The sequence below is a fragment of the Lissotriton helveticus genome, chromosome 3_1 (genome assembly GCF_964261635.1).
Source record: "Lissotriton helveticus chromosome 3_1, aLisHel1.1, whole genome shotgun sequence".
Lineage (NCBI taxonomy): Eukaryota > Metazoa > Chordata > Amphibia > Caudata > Salamandridae > Lissotriton > Lissotriton helveticus.
This window is the reverse complement of record NC_136061.1, coordinates 499,009,017-499,026,383: the sequence shown is the minus strand read 5'-3', so window position 1 is coordinate 499,026,383 and position 17,367 is coordinate 499,009,017. Positions and strand designations below refer to the sequence as shown.

Genomic DNA, 17,367 nt, shown 5'->3' with positions numbered 1-17,367 from the left:
AAGGACCTTGGGGTTATTTTTGATGACCAGCTTAACTTTGCGGGCCAGATTAGTAGTGTAACTTCTTCCTGTTTCTTCGTATTGAAGCTTCCTAGGAAGATATTTCCTTTTATCTCTCAAGATCTAAAGAAATCAGTAGTAGTTGCTCTCATCCTCTTTCGGCTAGATTATTGCAATGCGCTTTTTATAGGCATCGTTTAAGCCCAGAGGTTAAAATTACAATTGATGCAAAACGCTGCTGCTCGGCTATTGTTAAACATCCCTAGAGGGCCTTCCACTTCTGCTGCTATTAGGTCATTGCATTGGCTTCCGATCCAGCAAAGGACGGAGTTCAAAGCCCTATGCTTGGTCCTTAAGGCACTATTAGGCGGAGGGGCTGCCGATTTTCGGAATCTCCTGGTATATCCCCACCAGAAACCTTAGATCCACCGACGCAAGTTTCATTTGTATTTCTAAAATTCGTAAAGCCAGATGGGGAGGCAGGAGTCTGTCACAGTTAGCAGCCAAACTGTGGAATCAGCTGCCTATCTCCATGAGATTAATGTCTAATAGGCTTCTCTTAAGGAAGGCACTAAAAACATGGCTGTTTTCACCTCTTTAAAAATAAGTTATAGCCACTACGATCCCCCTATCTCACTTCTTAGCGCCAAGATGCCTCGGCATTCAAGCGCTCTACAAAACTATATCCTATCCTAACAACTAACATTCAGCTTAAGATTTTGAGGACGGAACCCCTTCTTTCTACACAAAACTGTGCTAGATTGTTTGAACCAGTGGGAGCCAAGCTATGCTACTGTAATTCCCTTCACATTTGCACCTCAAATGCGAATATCAGGAAACAGCAGATTCTTCAAAACACAGCAGCAAGGATGTCCCCAGAAGTATTCACATTACTCGGATTCTCAAAAACATGTATTGGCTTCCTGTGCAAAACAGGATGCAATTCAAAGCAACAACCTGTTGCCTCAAATTGAAGCCCGGTATGGCTTAGCATGGCGTTAAAATACCTGAGTAACAGTTTAAAATGTAATAAAGAAAGAACCTTGCAATCAAATGGCAATATGTTCTTGAAAAATTAGAAAATACAAAGAAAAGGGGTTAAGGGATTTTCCAACAAGGACCATAAGCGTATTGAACTCCTAAGCTGAAAACCTGAGAACTTGCCAGCATTTACTTTCTTTCAGGGAGGACTTGAAGACTCACCTATTTTAAAAGAGGTCCCTTTAAGATGCAAACTGCTTGCATGAAGATGTTTAATTAGAATATTGAAGCCTCCTGACAATTATTGGCCCAGTAGCGCTAATTAAAATGACAATCCTGTCTGCTTTTATTTTCATTTTCTGGCCATCTCTGGTAGTATTCATTCCTTTTTTTTTTTTTTTTTTTTACAAATTAGAGAAGGCTCTGGCCTTTTTTATCTGAAGCTAAAAAAAGAGTCTGTGAACAAAGTTACAAATCTTACAAATGAATAAAGAAAGGGGCAGACTAGTCCTTCCAGATTTTCGCTTACATATACATTCCTTTGTATTATAGTTGCGTGGTCTCACAAGGAACTCTTATTTTGATAATTCTTTACTAACAATTATGCTTAGAAAATATGACGTACATGACCTATCTTGGGGAATGAAAACTCCTAATGTACCACAAAAAGTGAGATATAAGTCTCTCAGTCATATCTGGATTTTGAGACAAAAAATCTTCACTAAATAAGAAATCCCTTCTATTCACGCAGAAACGCCCATGCACTTCTATAGTTATTTATTGACAAGCTTTCATAGAAGGGACAGTTCTGGTCTGATCTAGCAATAATGAAAATTGAGGACTTCTTTGATGGACACTAGATGAAAAACCTTTCCCCCGCAAATCTGGCCTATATCCAGTACGAGTATTTTTTCACATCTAAATACATGTTATTCTACATGATTTATAAAATGAGGACATTTGTTCTAGTAACTTAGCTTTTGGCATAAAGAATAATGCCCAAAATGCAATGCTATATCCAGTGACATAAGGGTAAAATAGGAGCGACGCACTGGGGTATGACTAGATAAATAGCAGGGGGTAAGCAATTTTAGACTTGGTTCTTCAAGGTTGAGGGGTGAATTTCCATCATATGAATTTCTTCAATGAATGGATGCTATACCACATGCCGTACAACATAAATCAAACTTAAGTAGCCAATGAATGTCCATAATGTCGTCTAGAAGGGGACTGAATACATATGTTTTTGTCTTGCAGAAATTTAAGAAAGTTTTGAAACAATATATTTAAAGATGTCAGCATAAATATTCAGTAGGCTATTCCAGCATACCCGAACACAGCTCTTTTGGGCTTGGCTGATGCATCTACTCTTGAAGATAAAAATGTAAAATATTAAATTTATATAGCAGTGCTGCTAGCCCAGTCATTGATAACAACTTATAGGCAGTCTTCAGTCAGTCCAATGTATGATGGGCAATTAAACACGGGGAGATTCAGTCAGCGTGAATTCTGGTACCAATCTAGGATGAATAGTATTTTTGCATATGCCAAAAAATGGAGAAGCGGACTGAGACACATTAGAAATGCTAAGCCTTTTGTGATTAGATCAGGACGATAAAAGCTTCTAGAGTATAGCTGTATGTGAAAACATATTTGTTAGACCGGACTGCCTTAGGGTGTTCTTTGCTCAGAGTTTTAGCCTGTGTGCCTTCAAATTTGCTGGATTTTTGCTTCTGTTGGCCTTAGGATTATATGCATTTTATCACTGCTAACCAGGGCTAAAGTGCTTGTGCTCACTCCCCTAAACATGGTTTGATCGGCATACCCCTAACTGGTATATTTAATTCACCTACAAGCCCCTAGTAGAATCTCTAGTAGAGTGCACTACATGTGCCCAGGGCTTGTAAAATAAATGTTAATAGTGGGCCTGCGGCACGGATTGTGCCATTCACTTAAGTAGCCCTTTAAACATGTCTCAGGTTTGTCATTGCAGAGCTTATGATTTAGAAAAAATGGGGACCCCTACATACAACAATGGGACTTGCTAGCTGTAGGGAAAACAACATGGGGGGGGGGGGGGAGGATGGGGGAGATGAGAGAGGACACTTCTACCGTTCAAGACATGCCGGCATTCTATGATAAATATTAACCCATCCTGGCCATTGAGGGATTCCTATCCCAGGTCACTCCTCATGTGCGTCACATTTTTGTGAATCATAACCTTGAAGCCACTGCATTAAAAAAAAATATAGAACTGGTGAGAATCATTATGTCCTCAAAAGAAGAAAAAAATATATTATTATACCAATAAGAATCCCTCTTTTTACAAGTTCGGGACCCTTCTCAGGTACATTTAAGGAACCCAGTGAAACACTTTTACTATGGACTAGAGCACCTTGGAGGCCTAATCAAGACGTGTGGACATATTCTATCTACCTAATTCCTTCACGTCTCCCTCAAAAGGGCCCAGTCATTTCCTTGATTGAACCTCTAGAAATTTCAAAAAGCAGACTCTCCTATAACTCTATGAATATACAAAGAAATAGAGAAAGCTGAGACGGTTTCCTGACGAAGGCAACTGCCGAAACGCGCGTAGCCTCCTTCTGCCGCAGACCCTCCTTTCTGTCCATGAACCATCTGGACCCTATTTCAAATATACAATAAAGTGGTGTACTATATATAAAACTGTATTGTTTTGTATAACCGCTTTAACAATATAAACATGTTTCAATTGTTAAAATCTGTTTGATGCATTGAAGATTTTAGTAACTAAGTAATACTTTTGCTACTTTATATTTTTTAAAAAAAAGATAAGATATCATGAAAAATAAAAATATTTTTGACAATATTTATGCACAATGTTTTGTGATTGATCATATGTTGTCCTGTTAAGTCATTGGTTGTTGAACATTGCAGACTTGCATTTTCCAATTTGTTCCCGCTTGTGTGCAGTTTTAAACTGCCATGTCAACCTTTAAGGTTAAAACTTCTTGCCAGGACCAAGGCCCAAACCTCCCATCTTTTATACACATAAGTAATTCTCAGGATAGGCCCTGGACAGCCCAGAGTGCAATGTATATAAAGAGCAGGGCATGTACCTTTACATTTACATGCCCTGGTAGTGAAAAACTCTTAAATCTGCTTTTCACTACTGCAAGGTCTATATCAAATCAATCAGGATTTATAAGGTGCTGCTAATTACCCGACAGGGTATCCAAGCACTAACAGGTCAAACAGCCAGGTCCTGAGGGCCCTTTGGGATTCCATAAGTGAGGTACTGGTCCGGCGTTGAGTGGGGAGGCTGTTCCATGTCTTTGCTGCAGAACACAGTCTTCCTGATGGTCGGTGGAAGTTCAGGTGATAGTTAATGTAGGTGGGTCCTTGGTTGTGTAGAACTTTGTGTGTGTGGGTCAGCAGCTGGAATTGGCATTCACCTCTGTACAGGGAACCAGTGGAGTTCCCTGAGGTGAAGTGTGATCTGTGTTCGTCTGGGAAGGTCGAGGACGAATCTGGCTGCGGTGTTCTGTGTGGTCCAAAGTCTCTGTAGGAGGTGTGCGCCAATTCCTACAAAGAGAGTGTTACCAAAGTCCAGTCGGCTGATGAGGAGGGCCTGAGTCACGGTGCGTCTTGTGTGAAGGGGTAACCCCTTAAAGATAAGTGGTCTGACTTTGGTGTGTTTCTAGGCAACGGGAAATGAAGCGGTGCTGATGAAGGTGTTGAGCAGGGTGGTGAGTTCCTGGCTAATCTTTTGGTTTCTGAGATTGGTGTGGGAATGGGTCTGTAGGAGCTTCACAGTGGATGGATTTCATAGTAAAGGTAGTGTTCTGGGCAAAGAGGAGATTCAAGTTGGTTAGTCCGAGGTTTGCATTGGTTACGCTTGTAGCGTGTCTGTTGAAGTCCGTTGGTGTGGGATGAGGTTTGACGTTTCTGTATATGCTTGCAATCTTGTCATGGAAGAAGTCGACAAGGTTGTTGCGCAGCTCCTGTGAGGGTGTGATGTTATTTTCGCTGGCAGAATACCTTCACGGCAGAGAAAAGTTCCTTGGTGTTGTTGGTGCGGATTTCAATGCGTGTAGCTAGGGCTGCTATATTTTATAATGTACCCCAATATAGGCCTGGGTAGTCACCTAACCCTTCACCTACATTTGCCTGCCATTGTACTACATAACGATTATTAGTTATTGGTATTGACCTTTTACCTAGTTATGGTACTGCATAAATGTTGTGTGGTTTTCCAAGAAAACTAGCCACATTTATTATGCATGAGGATTCTCGAATCACAGCAAGATTACCATCTACTGCATAATAACTATGTATAAGGGTCATCCCTTTAGTCATCTTCGGCCGACATGACAAAGCAAGGTAGAACCCCCTGAGGGTACCTTTTGGGTATATATACACACCATATCTTTGCTGAGGCAGGCAGAGGAGAAAGACTTCAATGCTGACAAACTGACGCGAGACGCTGAGGTTCCTGCACGCAGACACTCCAGCTTGCAGTGATCTGACATCCACCACGGGGTGTCCATCTCGAGACCAAGACGGGGTCCCACGGTCTCTCACTTCAGGTAATGGGGTTAGTTTCAGCCTAGGGGGATTCTTGGCTCTACAACTACATACATGCTAGGTACACGTAGGTACATCTAGCTAGGCTTGCATCAGAGGAGTAAGCATTATCACTGATATGTATATATATATATATATATATATATATATATATATATATATATATATATATATATATATACATACATCGGCCTATATTCATTATTTTAGCACTATGGCAAAAAATGTACCATCCTTTTACTCTGTTGGAGCTTATAATGATTTATATCTGTTTCTGTTGTATGGTTGATTCAGCACACCGATTTTACACTAGAATGACGCTGGTTCAATAAATACTTATTTAAAAACTTCCCCACTGTTCATTCTGTGTATCTCTCTCTGAGGCAAAATGAGCATGAGTGACTGAACGAAAAGTACTAGACTGTTTCCACGATACCTGATGTGACAGAGTTGTCATGTTCGATAGTTGACAAGATGTATTCGCTCCTTGGTAAAATGAGTTTATAGTGGCACTGGTATACAGGAGAAAATAACCAGTGGGGGTGTCTGGAATCAGTCTGGACACCAAACCCACAGTCTATGTTGTCCAAACACGCAGATCCTATATAGGTTTATAGGAACTACAGGACAGGGATGTCTTTGTTGCCCTCAGCAAGTGATGGTAGAGTTTGAGGGAGGTCTTCAATGTTGCCCTGTCGGAGGTTTCTTTTCTGGTGTGCCTTCGTCTCTGTAGCGGTTTGCTGTCTCGTTTCGCTGTTCTGAGTTTTTGGGTGTACCAGTTGGCCTTTTTGGTGGATTTTCTCTATTTTCTGCTCTTGATGGGGACGATGCTATGGGTACAATTCATGAGCCAGGCTTTGACGTTCTTAACTCCTTATTCGAGTTTGGTGGAAGTGGTTGGAGGTGTCGAGGACGTCCCTCTAGCTGGTCTCTGAAATTTTGTTCCACCTACGATGGGGGGCGCTGGACATCTTTGGGGTGGGAGTACGGGGGCTGGAGATGCTGAAGTGCACGATGGAATGATCAGTCCATGGGGTTCTATGACGTGGCTGTATTTGGCGCAGTTGCTGGAGGTGAAGATGGGGTTCAGCGTGTGTCTGGCGGTGTGCGTAGGGTCCTGGGCGATCTGGGTTAATCCGAGGCTGCTAATACTGCCAATGTGGAAATTTAGGTCATCAAGCAAGATGTAGTCCCTGGAGTCAAAGGCTAGGGGTGCAATGAAGTCTGTGATGGTGTAGCAGGAGCTGGATTGTGAGCCATGGGGTCAGTTCGCAAGGGAGTCTCTGATGGTTGTCTTGTCATCAGTGTTCAGCTTGAAGTTGAGATATTCCAAGGGAATTGTGTTGTCGATGGTGCACTGTATGGTTTCTTTGTGGATGATGGCTTCTTCTCCTCCCGGCTTGCTGGCGCGGTTCTGGTGAGTGACTTTATATATGTGAGGTTGAGCCAGGCTCGGTGAGGAAAACAATGTTGTGTGCGAGGGTAGAGATAAGGTCCCATAATTCAGTGGAATGCTTGCACATGGAAAGCGTGTTGAGGAATAGACAGTGGAGTCGGTGTGTTGCTTCTGCCGTGGAGTGACGAGAGGTCTGCATGGTGCTTTGTAGCGTGACAGTAGGTATGCTGGTGCAGGAGAAGGAGCATCTGGAGCAGGAGAATTGTCATACTGTGAAGTGCAGTGTGACATGGCAGCAGCGTTCACTGGGTCATCTGGTGTTCAGGGAATGAAGAGCGATGGTGTCTTATCTGTGGGTAGGCCGAGGACCGGGCATCCTGGTGCTGGACACAGTCGAGGCACAGACCGGCTTGCCTTTGGCAGCCTCCATAAAGTAGGAACTGTGTGGAGGGCGGGGCGCTTGTAGGCAATGGTTGGGGCTTGTCAGGAGGCAGGAAAACAGCGCAGTGATCAGGAGAGGGGTTTGCGGGAGGGTGGAAACCAGGAGACGGGAAAACCGGGTGGAAAGAAGAGCAAGTGAGCATGAGTCCAAGATTTAAAAGGAAGGATTGGGCAAAAGTCCATAATTTAATATGAAGGACTGAGCGAAAAAGCATAGGAGCAGTGAGCAAAAGTCCAAGATGTGAGAGCAAGGACTGAGCAAAAAAGAATAAGAGCAGCAAGAAAGAAAGCGAGGTGAGACCAGAAGCAATAGTTTAGGCAGCAGCGGCGAGGGCTGGCACTGCAGCTGGCACTGAGGAGAGCTGGGTCTGGGGCCTGCTCAATGGGGTTGCTCTGCGACCTCCATTAAGTAGAACCTGGCAGGAGAACGGGAGCTGAAAGGCAGTGGGTGGGGGGAGCGGGAGAACGGTGCAGCGAGCTGGAGAGGGATTTGGCGGGAGGTGGGGAAATGTGCGGAAAGGAGAGTAAGTGAGCAAAATTCCAAGATTTAAGAGCAAGGATTGAACAAAAAAAGAATTACAGCAGTGAGCCAGAAAGCAAGGTGAGACCATAAGCAACAGTTTAGGCAACAGAAGCAGCAGTGAGTGCTGGCAGCACAGCCGGCACAGGGGAGAGCTGGATCAGAGAGCTATGGGATATCTCCCATAGGATATCACTGAGATTATCTTATTACATTTTATCAGCATAATTTCCAAATGGGAAGATTTACCTGGTCCATGTGTGGTCTCTCTGGAATTCTAATTTCAACCCCTAATTCATGGTGAAGTCGGATTTTAAATAACAATTCTGAAAATGCTACTTTTATCAAGTTGGCATTTTCTTACCTCAGCCATTTTGTGCCTGCAGCCTTCCTCTGATCACATGACTGGGTGCAGTTGGCAGTGGACTTGATGTATTCCACCTAGACACCCACACACAATAGGAGCGCAGGTGTGCCGTAATGGGCCGCCTTGGCAGCATGGGAGGGAGGAGCTGATCATAGCGAGGGAGGAGCTGATCATAGCCTCATTTATACCTAAATAGGTTGTGTACTGCTCTTACACAAAGGGCTGCATATCCCCTGTAGTTAGTAAGGTCCCAGGGCAGGAAGGGAGGACTTCTGTGCACTTCAAAGGCATGTCTTTAAAGTATCCCCATTTCAAAGGCACCCCTTGATATAAATACTGGACCTCAGACACTACCAAGACAGTATACATCTGTACCTGTCGATACTCTACCAGGAAGAAGGACTGCCACTCTGTTGGACTGCTGTTCTGAAAGGAACTGATGCCCTGCTATGCTGAACTGCTGCCCTCCTTGCCTGGGTCAGAAGGACTGCACCTGCACCTCTTGACCCCAGAACCAGTGACTCCAAAGGCTAGTTGGCTGGCCTCCTGATCTGAAGCCTCAAGGGCATAACAGGCTTCCAACAACCTTGCATCTGCACCTGGATTCTGCCATCTGATTACTGTTTGAAGTGTTGCACTAATACTTTACACATACCCTCTAAGTTTAGCCCGACTGCTCTGTGCCAAGATTCCAGAGGTTGCGCACAGGTTAATATGAGGATTGTCTACCTCTTACCCTGACTAGGATTGTGGTTGCTGCTTGCCCAGGGCTCATACCCCAGTCAACCAGTAACCCAATTTCTAACAGTATTTTTATTCTACTGGACTCTGTGATATGATTGATGAATTATGAATAAGTATGGGTCTATGCATTTGCACTTTATTAGAATTGAAGACGTTCACAATTTAGATAAAATTGATGTAACGCACTGTCACTTTACTGGGATTAGAGATACTACTAACTGTTTATAAACAACGTATGAATAAGGAATAATGCAATAACTGTTGCACCTGATAATGTTCGTTTTATTCATGTTATTTGTGAAGGTATCTTTCTAATTAAACAAATTGACTATAGAAATGATCTGAAGTATGGCTGACTGCATGCAAAAATGCTTTTCTGTTTAAGAGGAAGACCTTAGGGAACCTATCAGAATACCACACTCTGATGCATTTTAGGAAAAAAGACAAATTGAAAAAGCACACACATAGTACTGTATTACTATAAGCATGCAATGGTCCAAACCATCCGGCGTCTCCTGTTCGTAGGATGCTCCACACAGCCCTTCCCTGCGACTAAAAAGGTCTGTCTGATACACTCTATATGGTTAAAAGCGACCAGGTACTTTCATATTGCGAAATGAAACACAAACAATATGATGATCAGGTATTGCAAATGGCCGATGGCAAGGCACATTTGACGGTGGGGTGTTAGAGCGGAAGCAACCCCACCTAACAGGAATAAGAAGAGAAAGGTACAGCAAAAAAAACCCAAAGAAGAATAGATCCAAAAATACAAATTATAAATACCACAGTCGATGTAGGACATTTACTGAGTCTGAGAGAAGTAGGTCCTCATCCACATTATTTGCTGGAAAAAAATAAACTACCAAGGACACTCCTATACGCAGGGATTGTGTAATGCCCTTATTTACATATGGATATGTAGGCGCCACTGGCATGAAAAGCTGTGCATTACAACAGCGACAGAAGCAGTTTCCTGTCCTTCCAGTAGTTGGCAAGTATACCACATAGGCTCAGAACAGGAAACTGACACTGAGTGTAATTCTCTTATTTAGGTTCGGGATCATGGACCCAAGACATGGTGGCGCATTGTGGCTAAAAATATTAGGGTCTCCTCTCCTTCAGGACCCTCAGGATTGAAATGACAATTTTCCTCACAGCTTAAAAAAGTACAAGATGTCTTAGTAATGCGAGTTTAAAACTTCCGAATTTAGGAGCTGGTTGAAACATACAAATATTATCAGTATCGCAAATGTTCTGTTGGTATGAAGATTACAAACGCACCATTAAAGTGCAACACCTTTTACACACTGACACCTTCTGCACAAGGTGTAACATTCATTCTTACGAGCGAACTATGGCATGATTATTAAGGGAACAGAAACAGGCTCCGAGCTCAGTGCGTAGCGGATGTAAACAAGGTGATAAGCAGCAGAAACGATAGTCAGCACAATGACCAGGCGCAATAGTGACGGTGCGCAAGTGAGTGTTCCCACATTCTGCTTAAGTCTTCCGGTTTCGCGTTTGCCTCTGAATATAACTGCACATTTCATTTTTCTAAATAAAACGCTAAAGCACGTGTGATGCTTACATGACAAAACTGAATTCCTCGGACACTGTTGCCCAACTTGTCCAAGCACGGAGACCAGCACATCAAGCCCATGACATTTGGAACAACAAGAAGAATCCCACCAGAAACTCCCGATTTTGCTGGAAGACCAACCTAAAAGAAATGTCACAATTAATAACAGATATACTCTCCTTTCGAATTCTTTAGCAACAGTTACGAATGGTAAATCAACATCGATTCATACATTTTTAAAACCACCCGCATTTTCAATTAGTTCATCTCCTATTTAAACTTCAAGGGGATGCAGGTAGCTGCCACACTCGCACTGCATTTAAAAAAAAGTGGATCTACCTTCGGTAAGTCTGTTCATGATCGCACCAAATATACCTTATCCTGGAAATCTCTCCAAGTGTCAAACTGGATCCAGAATTTTTCAGCAATATCCTTCATCAGTGCCAGGTGGAGCCAGAGGTGCTTTAAATACAGCTGTAGAAGTCATCACCAGAAGTAAGTTGTTTTTCTTCAATCATATTTCGAGGTGCCTCATGATACCTCCCTCAAACCCACATGATAACAGGCCACAGGCTGCACCTGAGGCAGTATTTTGTACACCATCGGGTTCAGACATGTTTTGACAGCTCAGTTCCCGCTAGGCAGAGAAAGAAACTTCAGTGACATTTTCCAGCAGACTCCTCGTCTTTGAAAACTTCCAAAGTAGTGACCATGCAGAAATCAGATCTCAGGATTAAACTAGCAAAAGCTAGTGAAACATTCTACAAAGCTGTGTTTTCGACCTTGCTTCTATAATGCATATATGCATGGCCATCCAGAGGTCGCTTGGCACATTTTTAAACCTGGAACTCCTATAAAGAGCGTGGAAGTGGTCGTTCTAGAGTGGATCTCAATCTGATCTCAAATGTATTGATCTAGGTGACTTTCTTCGCAATTGACTCCTCCTATGAATAGCACTCTGCTACACCTTCAATGGCAAAGCTAAGTATATGGCTGGAGTTCAGAGTTGGTGGGTGCTGTTGAACGAACAAAAATAGGTCAGATTCTACCGGTGCTTTACCCTGCACCCTAAAAGCCATTGGCCCTCAAGCTTGTTAGCATACATAGCCGACGCTCGTGGAGGCAGATCAGAAGGCGCAGCTTTAACCAGAGCTGCGCATACAGCTTTTAAGTTTGTCACAAGCAACGGGTTACCGAGTCAGAGAAGCAGCAGCTCCAGAAGAAAGGCGGGGTTGGGGAGGGGATTTTGAGGATACCTCTCCATCCCACTGCCACAAATGGCACAACTATTAGACATATACTGTACATCAAACCTAATGATCAAGAAGTTAAGAATACATGGATTTCTCTGTACCGTTCAGCAGACTGCACAAGGTGTAGGTCAGAAAAATTAATTTACATGTCTTATGAGGAGAATACCCGCCACTTTAATGTTCTGCAAGTACACAATTCTGGCCTACCTATTCTCAGTCTCAATTACTGAAAACTCTGCTAAGTGCCACCTTTCCCCGAGGATGTGAAGGAATGTCTTATGGCATATACTGTGAGCCCAACGCTCATTAAAAGATCTAAACAGGCTACAAATGCAGCTAAAAAGGGAAACCCATCAAGGCACATAGAAGAAGAGGATGCAGCATGACTAAAGGACAACTAACTTACTTTTAGTAATGCTTGTAACCGCAGATTGCTGACCTTTTGATTTCCAGCCGGTGCCAGACTGGATCCAGAAACTTTACAGACATTGTTCCAGCCAACAGGTGGCACAATTAGCCTCTGCTGTGCATTTGTCGTGCCTCCAGAAGTGAGGGTGCAGAATCAAATATAGCTGCCACACCTGCACCCTCTCGGCAGTCAACAATAACGCATTCTGTCGTCAGTCAACAATAAAGCATTCTGTGCCCTCAGATTTGGAGTATCAGAAACAGATCGAAAACCACAAGAGTGTGCAAAGGCTAACACAGAACCTATTATCACCAAAAGGTTCACTCAGCAGGATGGGGGATCAAAGAGGGTGGTTAGGAACAGTATCCATGACATAGAATGTTACTGATGGTGAGTAATCTGTACTTCTGAAGGAAACGTCGAACCACAGGCTCCTCTTTTGTTAAAATAGATAACAAAGCAGTACTCTCCTAAGGCAGTGAGTCTGAGGAGTGGACATCACACCAAGAAGTCCTGCAGTACAAAGCAGGACAAATTACTCTCTCCGTGCATGAGGGAGTTGATATCGTAGTGCCTAGTGAAGGTGTGCATGTACATTTACGCAGCAGCCTGGCAAATGCCCGGCACTGGAAAGCTTCAAGGTAGCACTGTTGTGGTGGCTTTGGCTCTAGTGGAATGAGCTTACGGCACTAAGGAGATTCCTTCCAGGCCAAGGCATAGCACATCTTGATACAGAGCATGATCCAGCTTTAAAGGATCTACTTTTGGACAGTTCTTTCTCCCCTTGCAACGGTGAATCCAATAAAGAATTGGTTCTCTAACCTTTGCTCCTTAGTCCAAACTATAAAGAAACTAAGGGCTCTCTTGGGATCCAACTCTCTTCAAAGCATAATGGACTTCTTCACACTGAAGGTGAACGATGACACCACTTTCAGAAGAAAGGACGCCAGAATCGTTATCGCCAGCTTTTCTGTAGTGACGAAATGCGCTGAAGTTTTCGGTTAAGTTTCAGCAATCACAAAGATCAAAATCCAGTGGATTCGAAAGGTATGCACACTAAAAATGTAGGTACCAAATTAAGGTTCCGCTGAGGCTCAATAAAAGATGCAAGAGGGGACATATAACATTTGGACAAAGACGGTGGATCAGACAAAGGCAGAAAGGCCGAAATGGCTGACAAGTAAGGTTTAACAGAGCCCACAGCAAAACTATGCCAAGCCAAAGACTGAACAAACAGAAGTACATCAGAAATGTTAACCTGAGGTGAATTAAATCAACGGTCCTTGTACCAGGCCACAAACTATGCCCCGCAGCCAGAAAAGATTTCTTTATGGACGAATGACAAGCGTCCAAAATCATTCCCGACAGAGGTCAAAACTACTCATCTGGTTCTACTAAATCTCCCCGCAAGGAGGTGTAGTGTGTAGAGGTTTGAGTGCAGAACCCTGCGCCCTGTTGTTGGGACAGCAGCTTCCCCCTAAAGCGACAGACGAAGGAGTGGGAAGATGCTCAGACTCAGCTGCTCAGGGTACAAGACTCTTGAGAAAAATGCTCAACAGCAAGCGTTCTCAGGAGGAGTGAGAAGATCTGCCCAAAGTACACCCCACAAAGCTCAGGCACTTTGAGCTACCTTTGGGTGGGAATGCTACTCATGGTCGGTTGAGTGTTCAGGTAGCCTGCCTGGTGATTGAGAGTCAGGCCGGCGCCACTATCTCATCGCCTCCTGGCACTATAGAGGAGATCCCACCCCACCCTCCTTGTTGCAGTACCACATGGGCATTGTGTTGGTTTTTAGAATGTGAACAAGGCTGCTCCTCCTGGAATGAAGAAACGCCTTTAAGGCCAGCTGAATGTCATGGAGCTGCAGAGATTTAAGTGGTGCCTCTACTCCATCAGAGACACAAGGTCTCTGATCCCCTCGTCCAAGTGGCTTCCACTCCATCATCATCTATCATCACCTGAGCCTTAGATGGGGCAGGGAGAACAACTTGCCACAGTTCAGGTTGGCATCCTTCATCCACCATTGAAGGAAATGGGTCTCTTCGTTTAACACACTAATTTGCCCAAGAGACACCCCCAGATCTGAGCCCACTGAAGGTGAATATTCTAATGCAGAACCCGCAAATACAAATTTGCATGAGGCATCCACAGGATAAACAAGGCCACACAAGGCCATGAAACCAATAAGCTTCAGAATCGTATGAACCATAACACAGGAACAAGCCCGAAACATCAGGATCAGGTCCTGAGTGTCCCAGATTCAATGCAGTGGCTGAAAGGCTTTGAAGGCGACTGTATCTGGAAAGGGCCCTATAAATGAAATCCTCTGCAATGACCAGAGGTGAGTTTTCAGCTTGTTGATGATGGCAGACCTCAAGGAAGACAGTACTGAGCACGTCATCTTCACGTGGTCTGTGACTGACTGTGAAAAGATCACTTTCAAAGCCAGTTATTTAGGTACAGAAATGCATGTATATCCTGACGTGCGAAGATAGGTGGCAACCACCTCGATCGTGTTGGTAAATACCCTAGCAGAAAAGGTGAGGCCGAAAGGAAGGACGGTGAAGTGGAAGTGTTCCCACCCCACAATGAAGTTGAGGAAATGGCAGAGATGGCTACCTCTGGAGGTAGGCCAGAGGCCTGGAGTAACGTCTGAAATGTGAGTATTTTTGGTGAGCTGGTGATAGATAACATGTCCAGAGAGTGGGTTGTAGTATAGCTAACCTTGAACCTCTCCAAAGCGGAGTCTGCTTTGCCATCAAACAACCTAGAACCTTTAAAAAGGTATGTCCATAAAGGATGTCTTCCTATCCATGGAATAATCTGTGGTATGCATCCAAACACGACGGTGAATCACTGCTACACACAGCACTGCCCATATATTCTGTTGTGTTGAAGATGGGCTGTATCATGTACTAGGCCACATTCAGGCTGTCATAAGCAGCAAGGGTATGTTGGAAATCCTAGGGAAGGGCGAGCAAGATCTCTCTTGCCTTAGCCCAAAGAGCATCAGTGCATTTCCTATATCAGACTGCCAAGTATGTCCTGTAATATTAAAAACCAATAAAGAAGAAATACAAAAATAAATACATTTAAAAAAAGAGAGAACACCCTCTTGCCAAAAGAGTCAGTGTTTTTCGATTTCCTGCCAGGCAGAGTAGTGCGGAAGGCATCTTACTGACCTAGGCCTGAACTATAAATCTATTTGTTGTTGGCTGCTGTGTCAAAAAGCCAGATCAATTACAGCTGGCCAACGGACAGCAAGACAGTGGCACTGAAAATAGTTTGAACTACATCACCTTAAGGTTTCTGTCAAAACTTCATTAACAACTAACAAAGACTCTGAATTTGGAGAAATATTTGCTAGTTTTATCTCCGGCAAGGTATCAAAGGAACATACATTCTTGAGGTCTAAATACAAAATAACATCAGTGTAGTAAGGATTAGCAAATTGTCAACTTCCTCATTAGTAAGTAATTTTGAAGGTCATGTATTTCACCTGAATCTGAGCAGACCATGGCTTCAAGAGCTGGAATTGAGTCAAACCCACTGCAGAAGGATCCTTCCACATCTAGTGCTGTGTTTTAGTGGACTCATAAACAGACACTGATTGAGACTGAGGTGATTGTGGTGATTCCGAATCAAGGATCAACATCTGGGTCAAATTAGGAAGTGATGCCTCCAGAGCTCTGGCTGGTGCCGAAGAAAACGCAACCGGTGTGGACAACAGCAAGGGAGCGGAGGTGTGGCCTAGCTCCAACGCAGACAAGGCTGCTGAACAGGCTGTTGGCTCAGTCGGTACTGGGGAAGGCTCTGCCAGCATTAGTCTGCCTGACGGCCCCATGGATTCCATGCAGCATCTCCTTCTTTAAGACCTCTACCTACTACGGAGTTGAAGATGGCATGAGAAACTCCAGCCTGGCCTTTTGACATTTGACTGAACAACCTCTTTCTGGAGTGGGAACGAAGTGGAGCAGACTTCCACCTGGTATTCTTGTGCTTCGGAGAGACTTGTCCTTCGAACAATCATCTCGGACTTATCTCACGACAGAGAGCTATTATGCAACTAGGACTTCGAGATGGAACAAACCCTGAGACCTGCAATGTGACTGGCCTGGTTGTGTGTGCTTGGTAATGTCCAACTTTGGCTCATGCTCTAGATGGCCTTTGGGTGCATCAGAGAGCATTTCCTTAGATTTGAGACACCAAAGGCTGATAACATAAGGATCTGCCACTGATTTCTGCAAGTACAGCATGTTTACGCAAAATGTATTATTTTATTCCTGCCTCAGGGTTCCACATTGCATGTTCCTATGGCAACATGTAATGATGTTCTTCTCGTTGTAGCAAGACTAAATCATCCTGTAGCGCCATAGGACATAATGCACTTGTCATATGACTGAAGGGATATCTGTCACATTTGTGATAGAGTATCCAGTCCGCCGAACCCTAAATCAGGCCCATAGTGTTTGATGCACCAGCCACAGTTTATCAGCTAGGGGCTAACCGGCTGCAGCATGAAAACGCCATCTGTCTCCAGTTTGATTCGGTATTTAAACCATGATTGCATTATAGAGAAGGGACTTCTCTTGCATAGTTCCTTAGTACTAGAATATGAGATACTCTGGAAGGCGTTATGGAGTGAAAGGTTTTTTGTATGCAGCTACTGCCCCCTGAAATTGCAATGGAGTTCCTTCTCAGCCAACCTTATTTAAGTTTGGCCCCAAGACTGTTATTTACTCGTTTCCCCTTTTTTGGGCCTCTGATAGTTTAACTCTAGGGCAAATGACATACCCAGAGAGAGGTCCAGTAATGTATCTATGCTGGAGCCTATATTTCACACAAATTTCTTTGTGCTCCCTAATCATCGAACAAAAACTATTGCTGTAACTGTTCATTCAGAACCTTGTGAGTAAGTACCATCTACACATGCATGCATCATACATAGAATAACACCTGCCCATCATGTATGCACACTCTCTTAACAGCTCCCTTCTTTAGAAAAAGGCCCAACTGGTAAGGTCAGACCCCTTAGAGATTGGCTAAGGGGTCTGTGGCTGGGCATTGATAATGTAAAGAAGCCTACAGGTTAACAGTGAAAGTTGTTA

At 43.7% G+C, this 17,367-nt stretch overlaps 1 protein-coding gene across 3 annotated transcripts in view; it reads right to left on the bottom strand.

Moving 5' to 3' along the window:
• Window positions 1–17,367, bottom strand: part of GLS (glutaminase) — a 926,246-nt gene that overhangs the window by 366,896 nt on the left and 541,983 nt on the right. For all 3 annotated transcript variants that reach the window (XM_078680394.1, XM_078680395.1, XM_078680396.1), the window contains exon 13: window positions 10,607–10,738. In XM_078680394.1, the coding sequence (XP_078536520.1) occupies window positions 10,607–10,738 (132 nt within the window). The remainder of the gene's footprint in view (window positions 1–10,606; window positions 10,739–17,367) is intronic.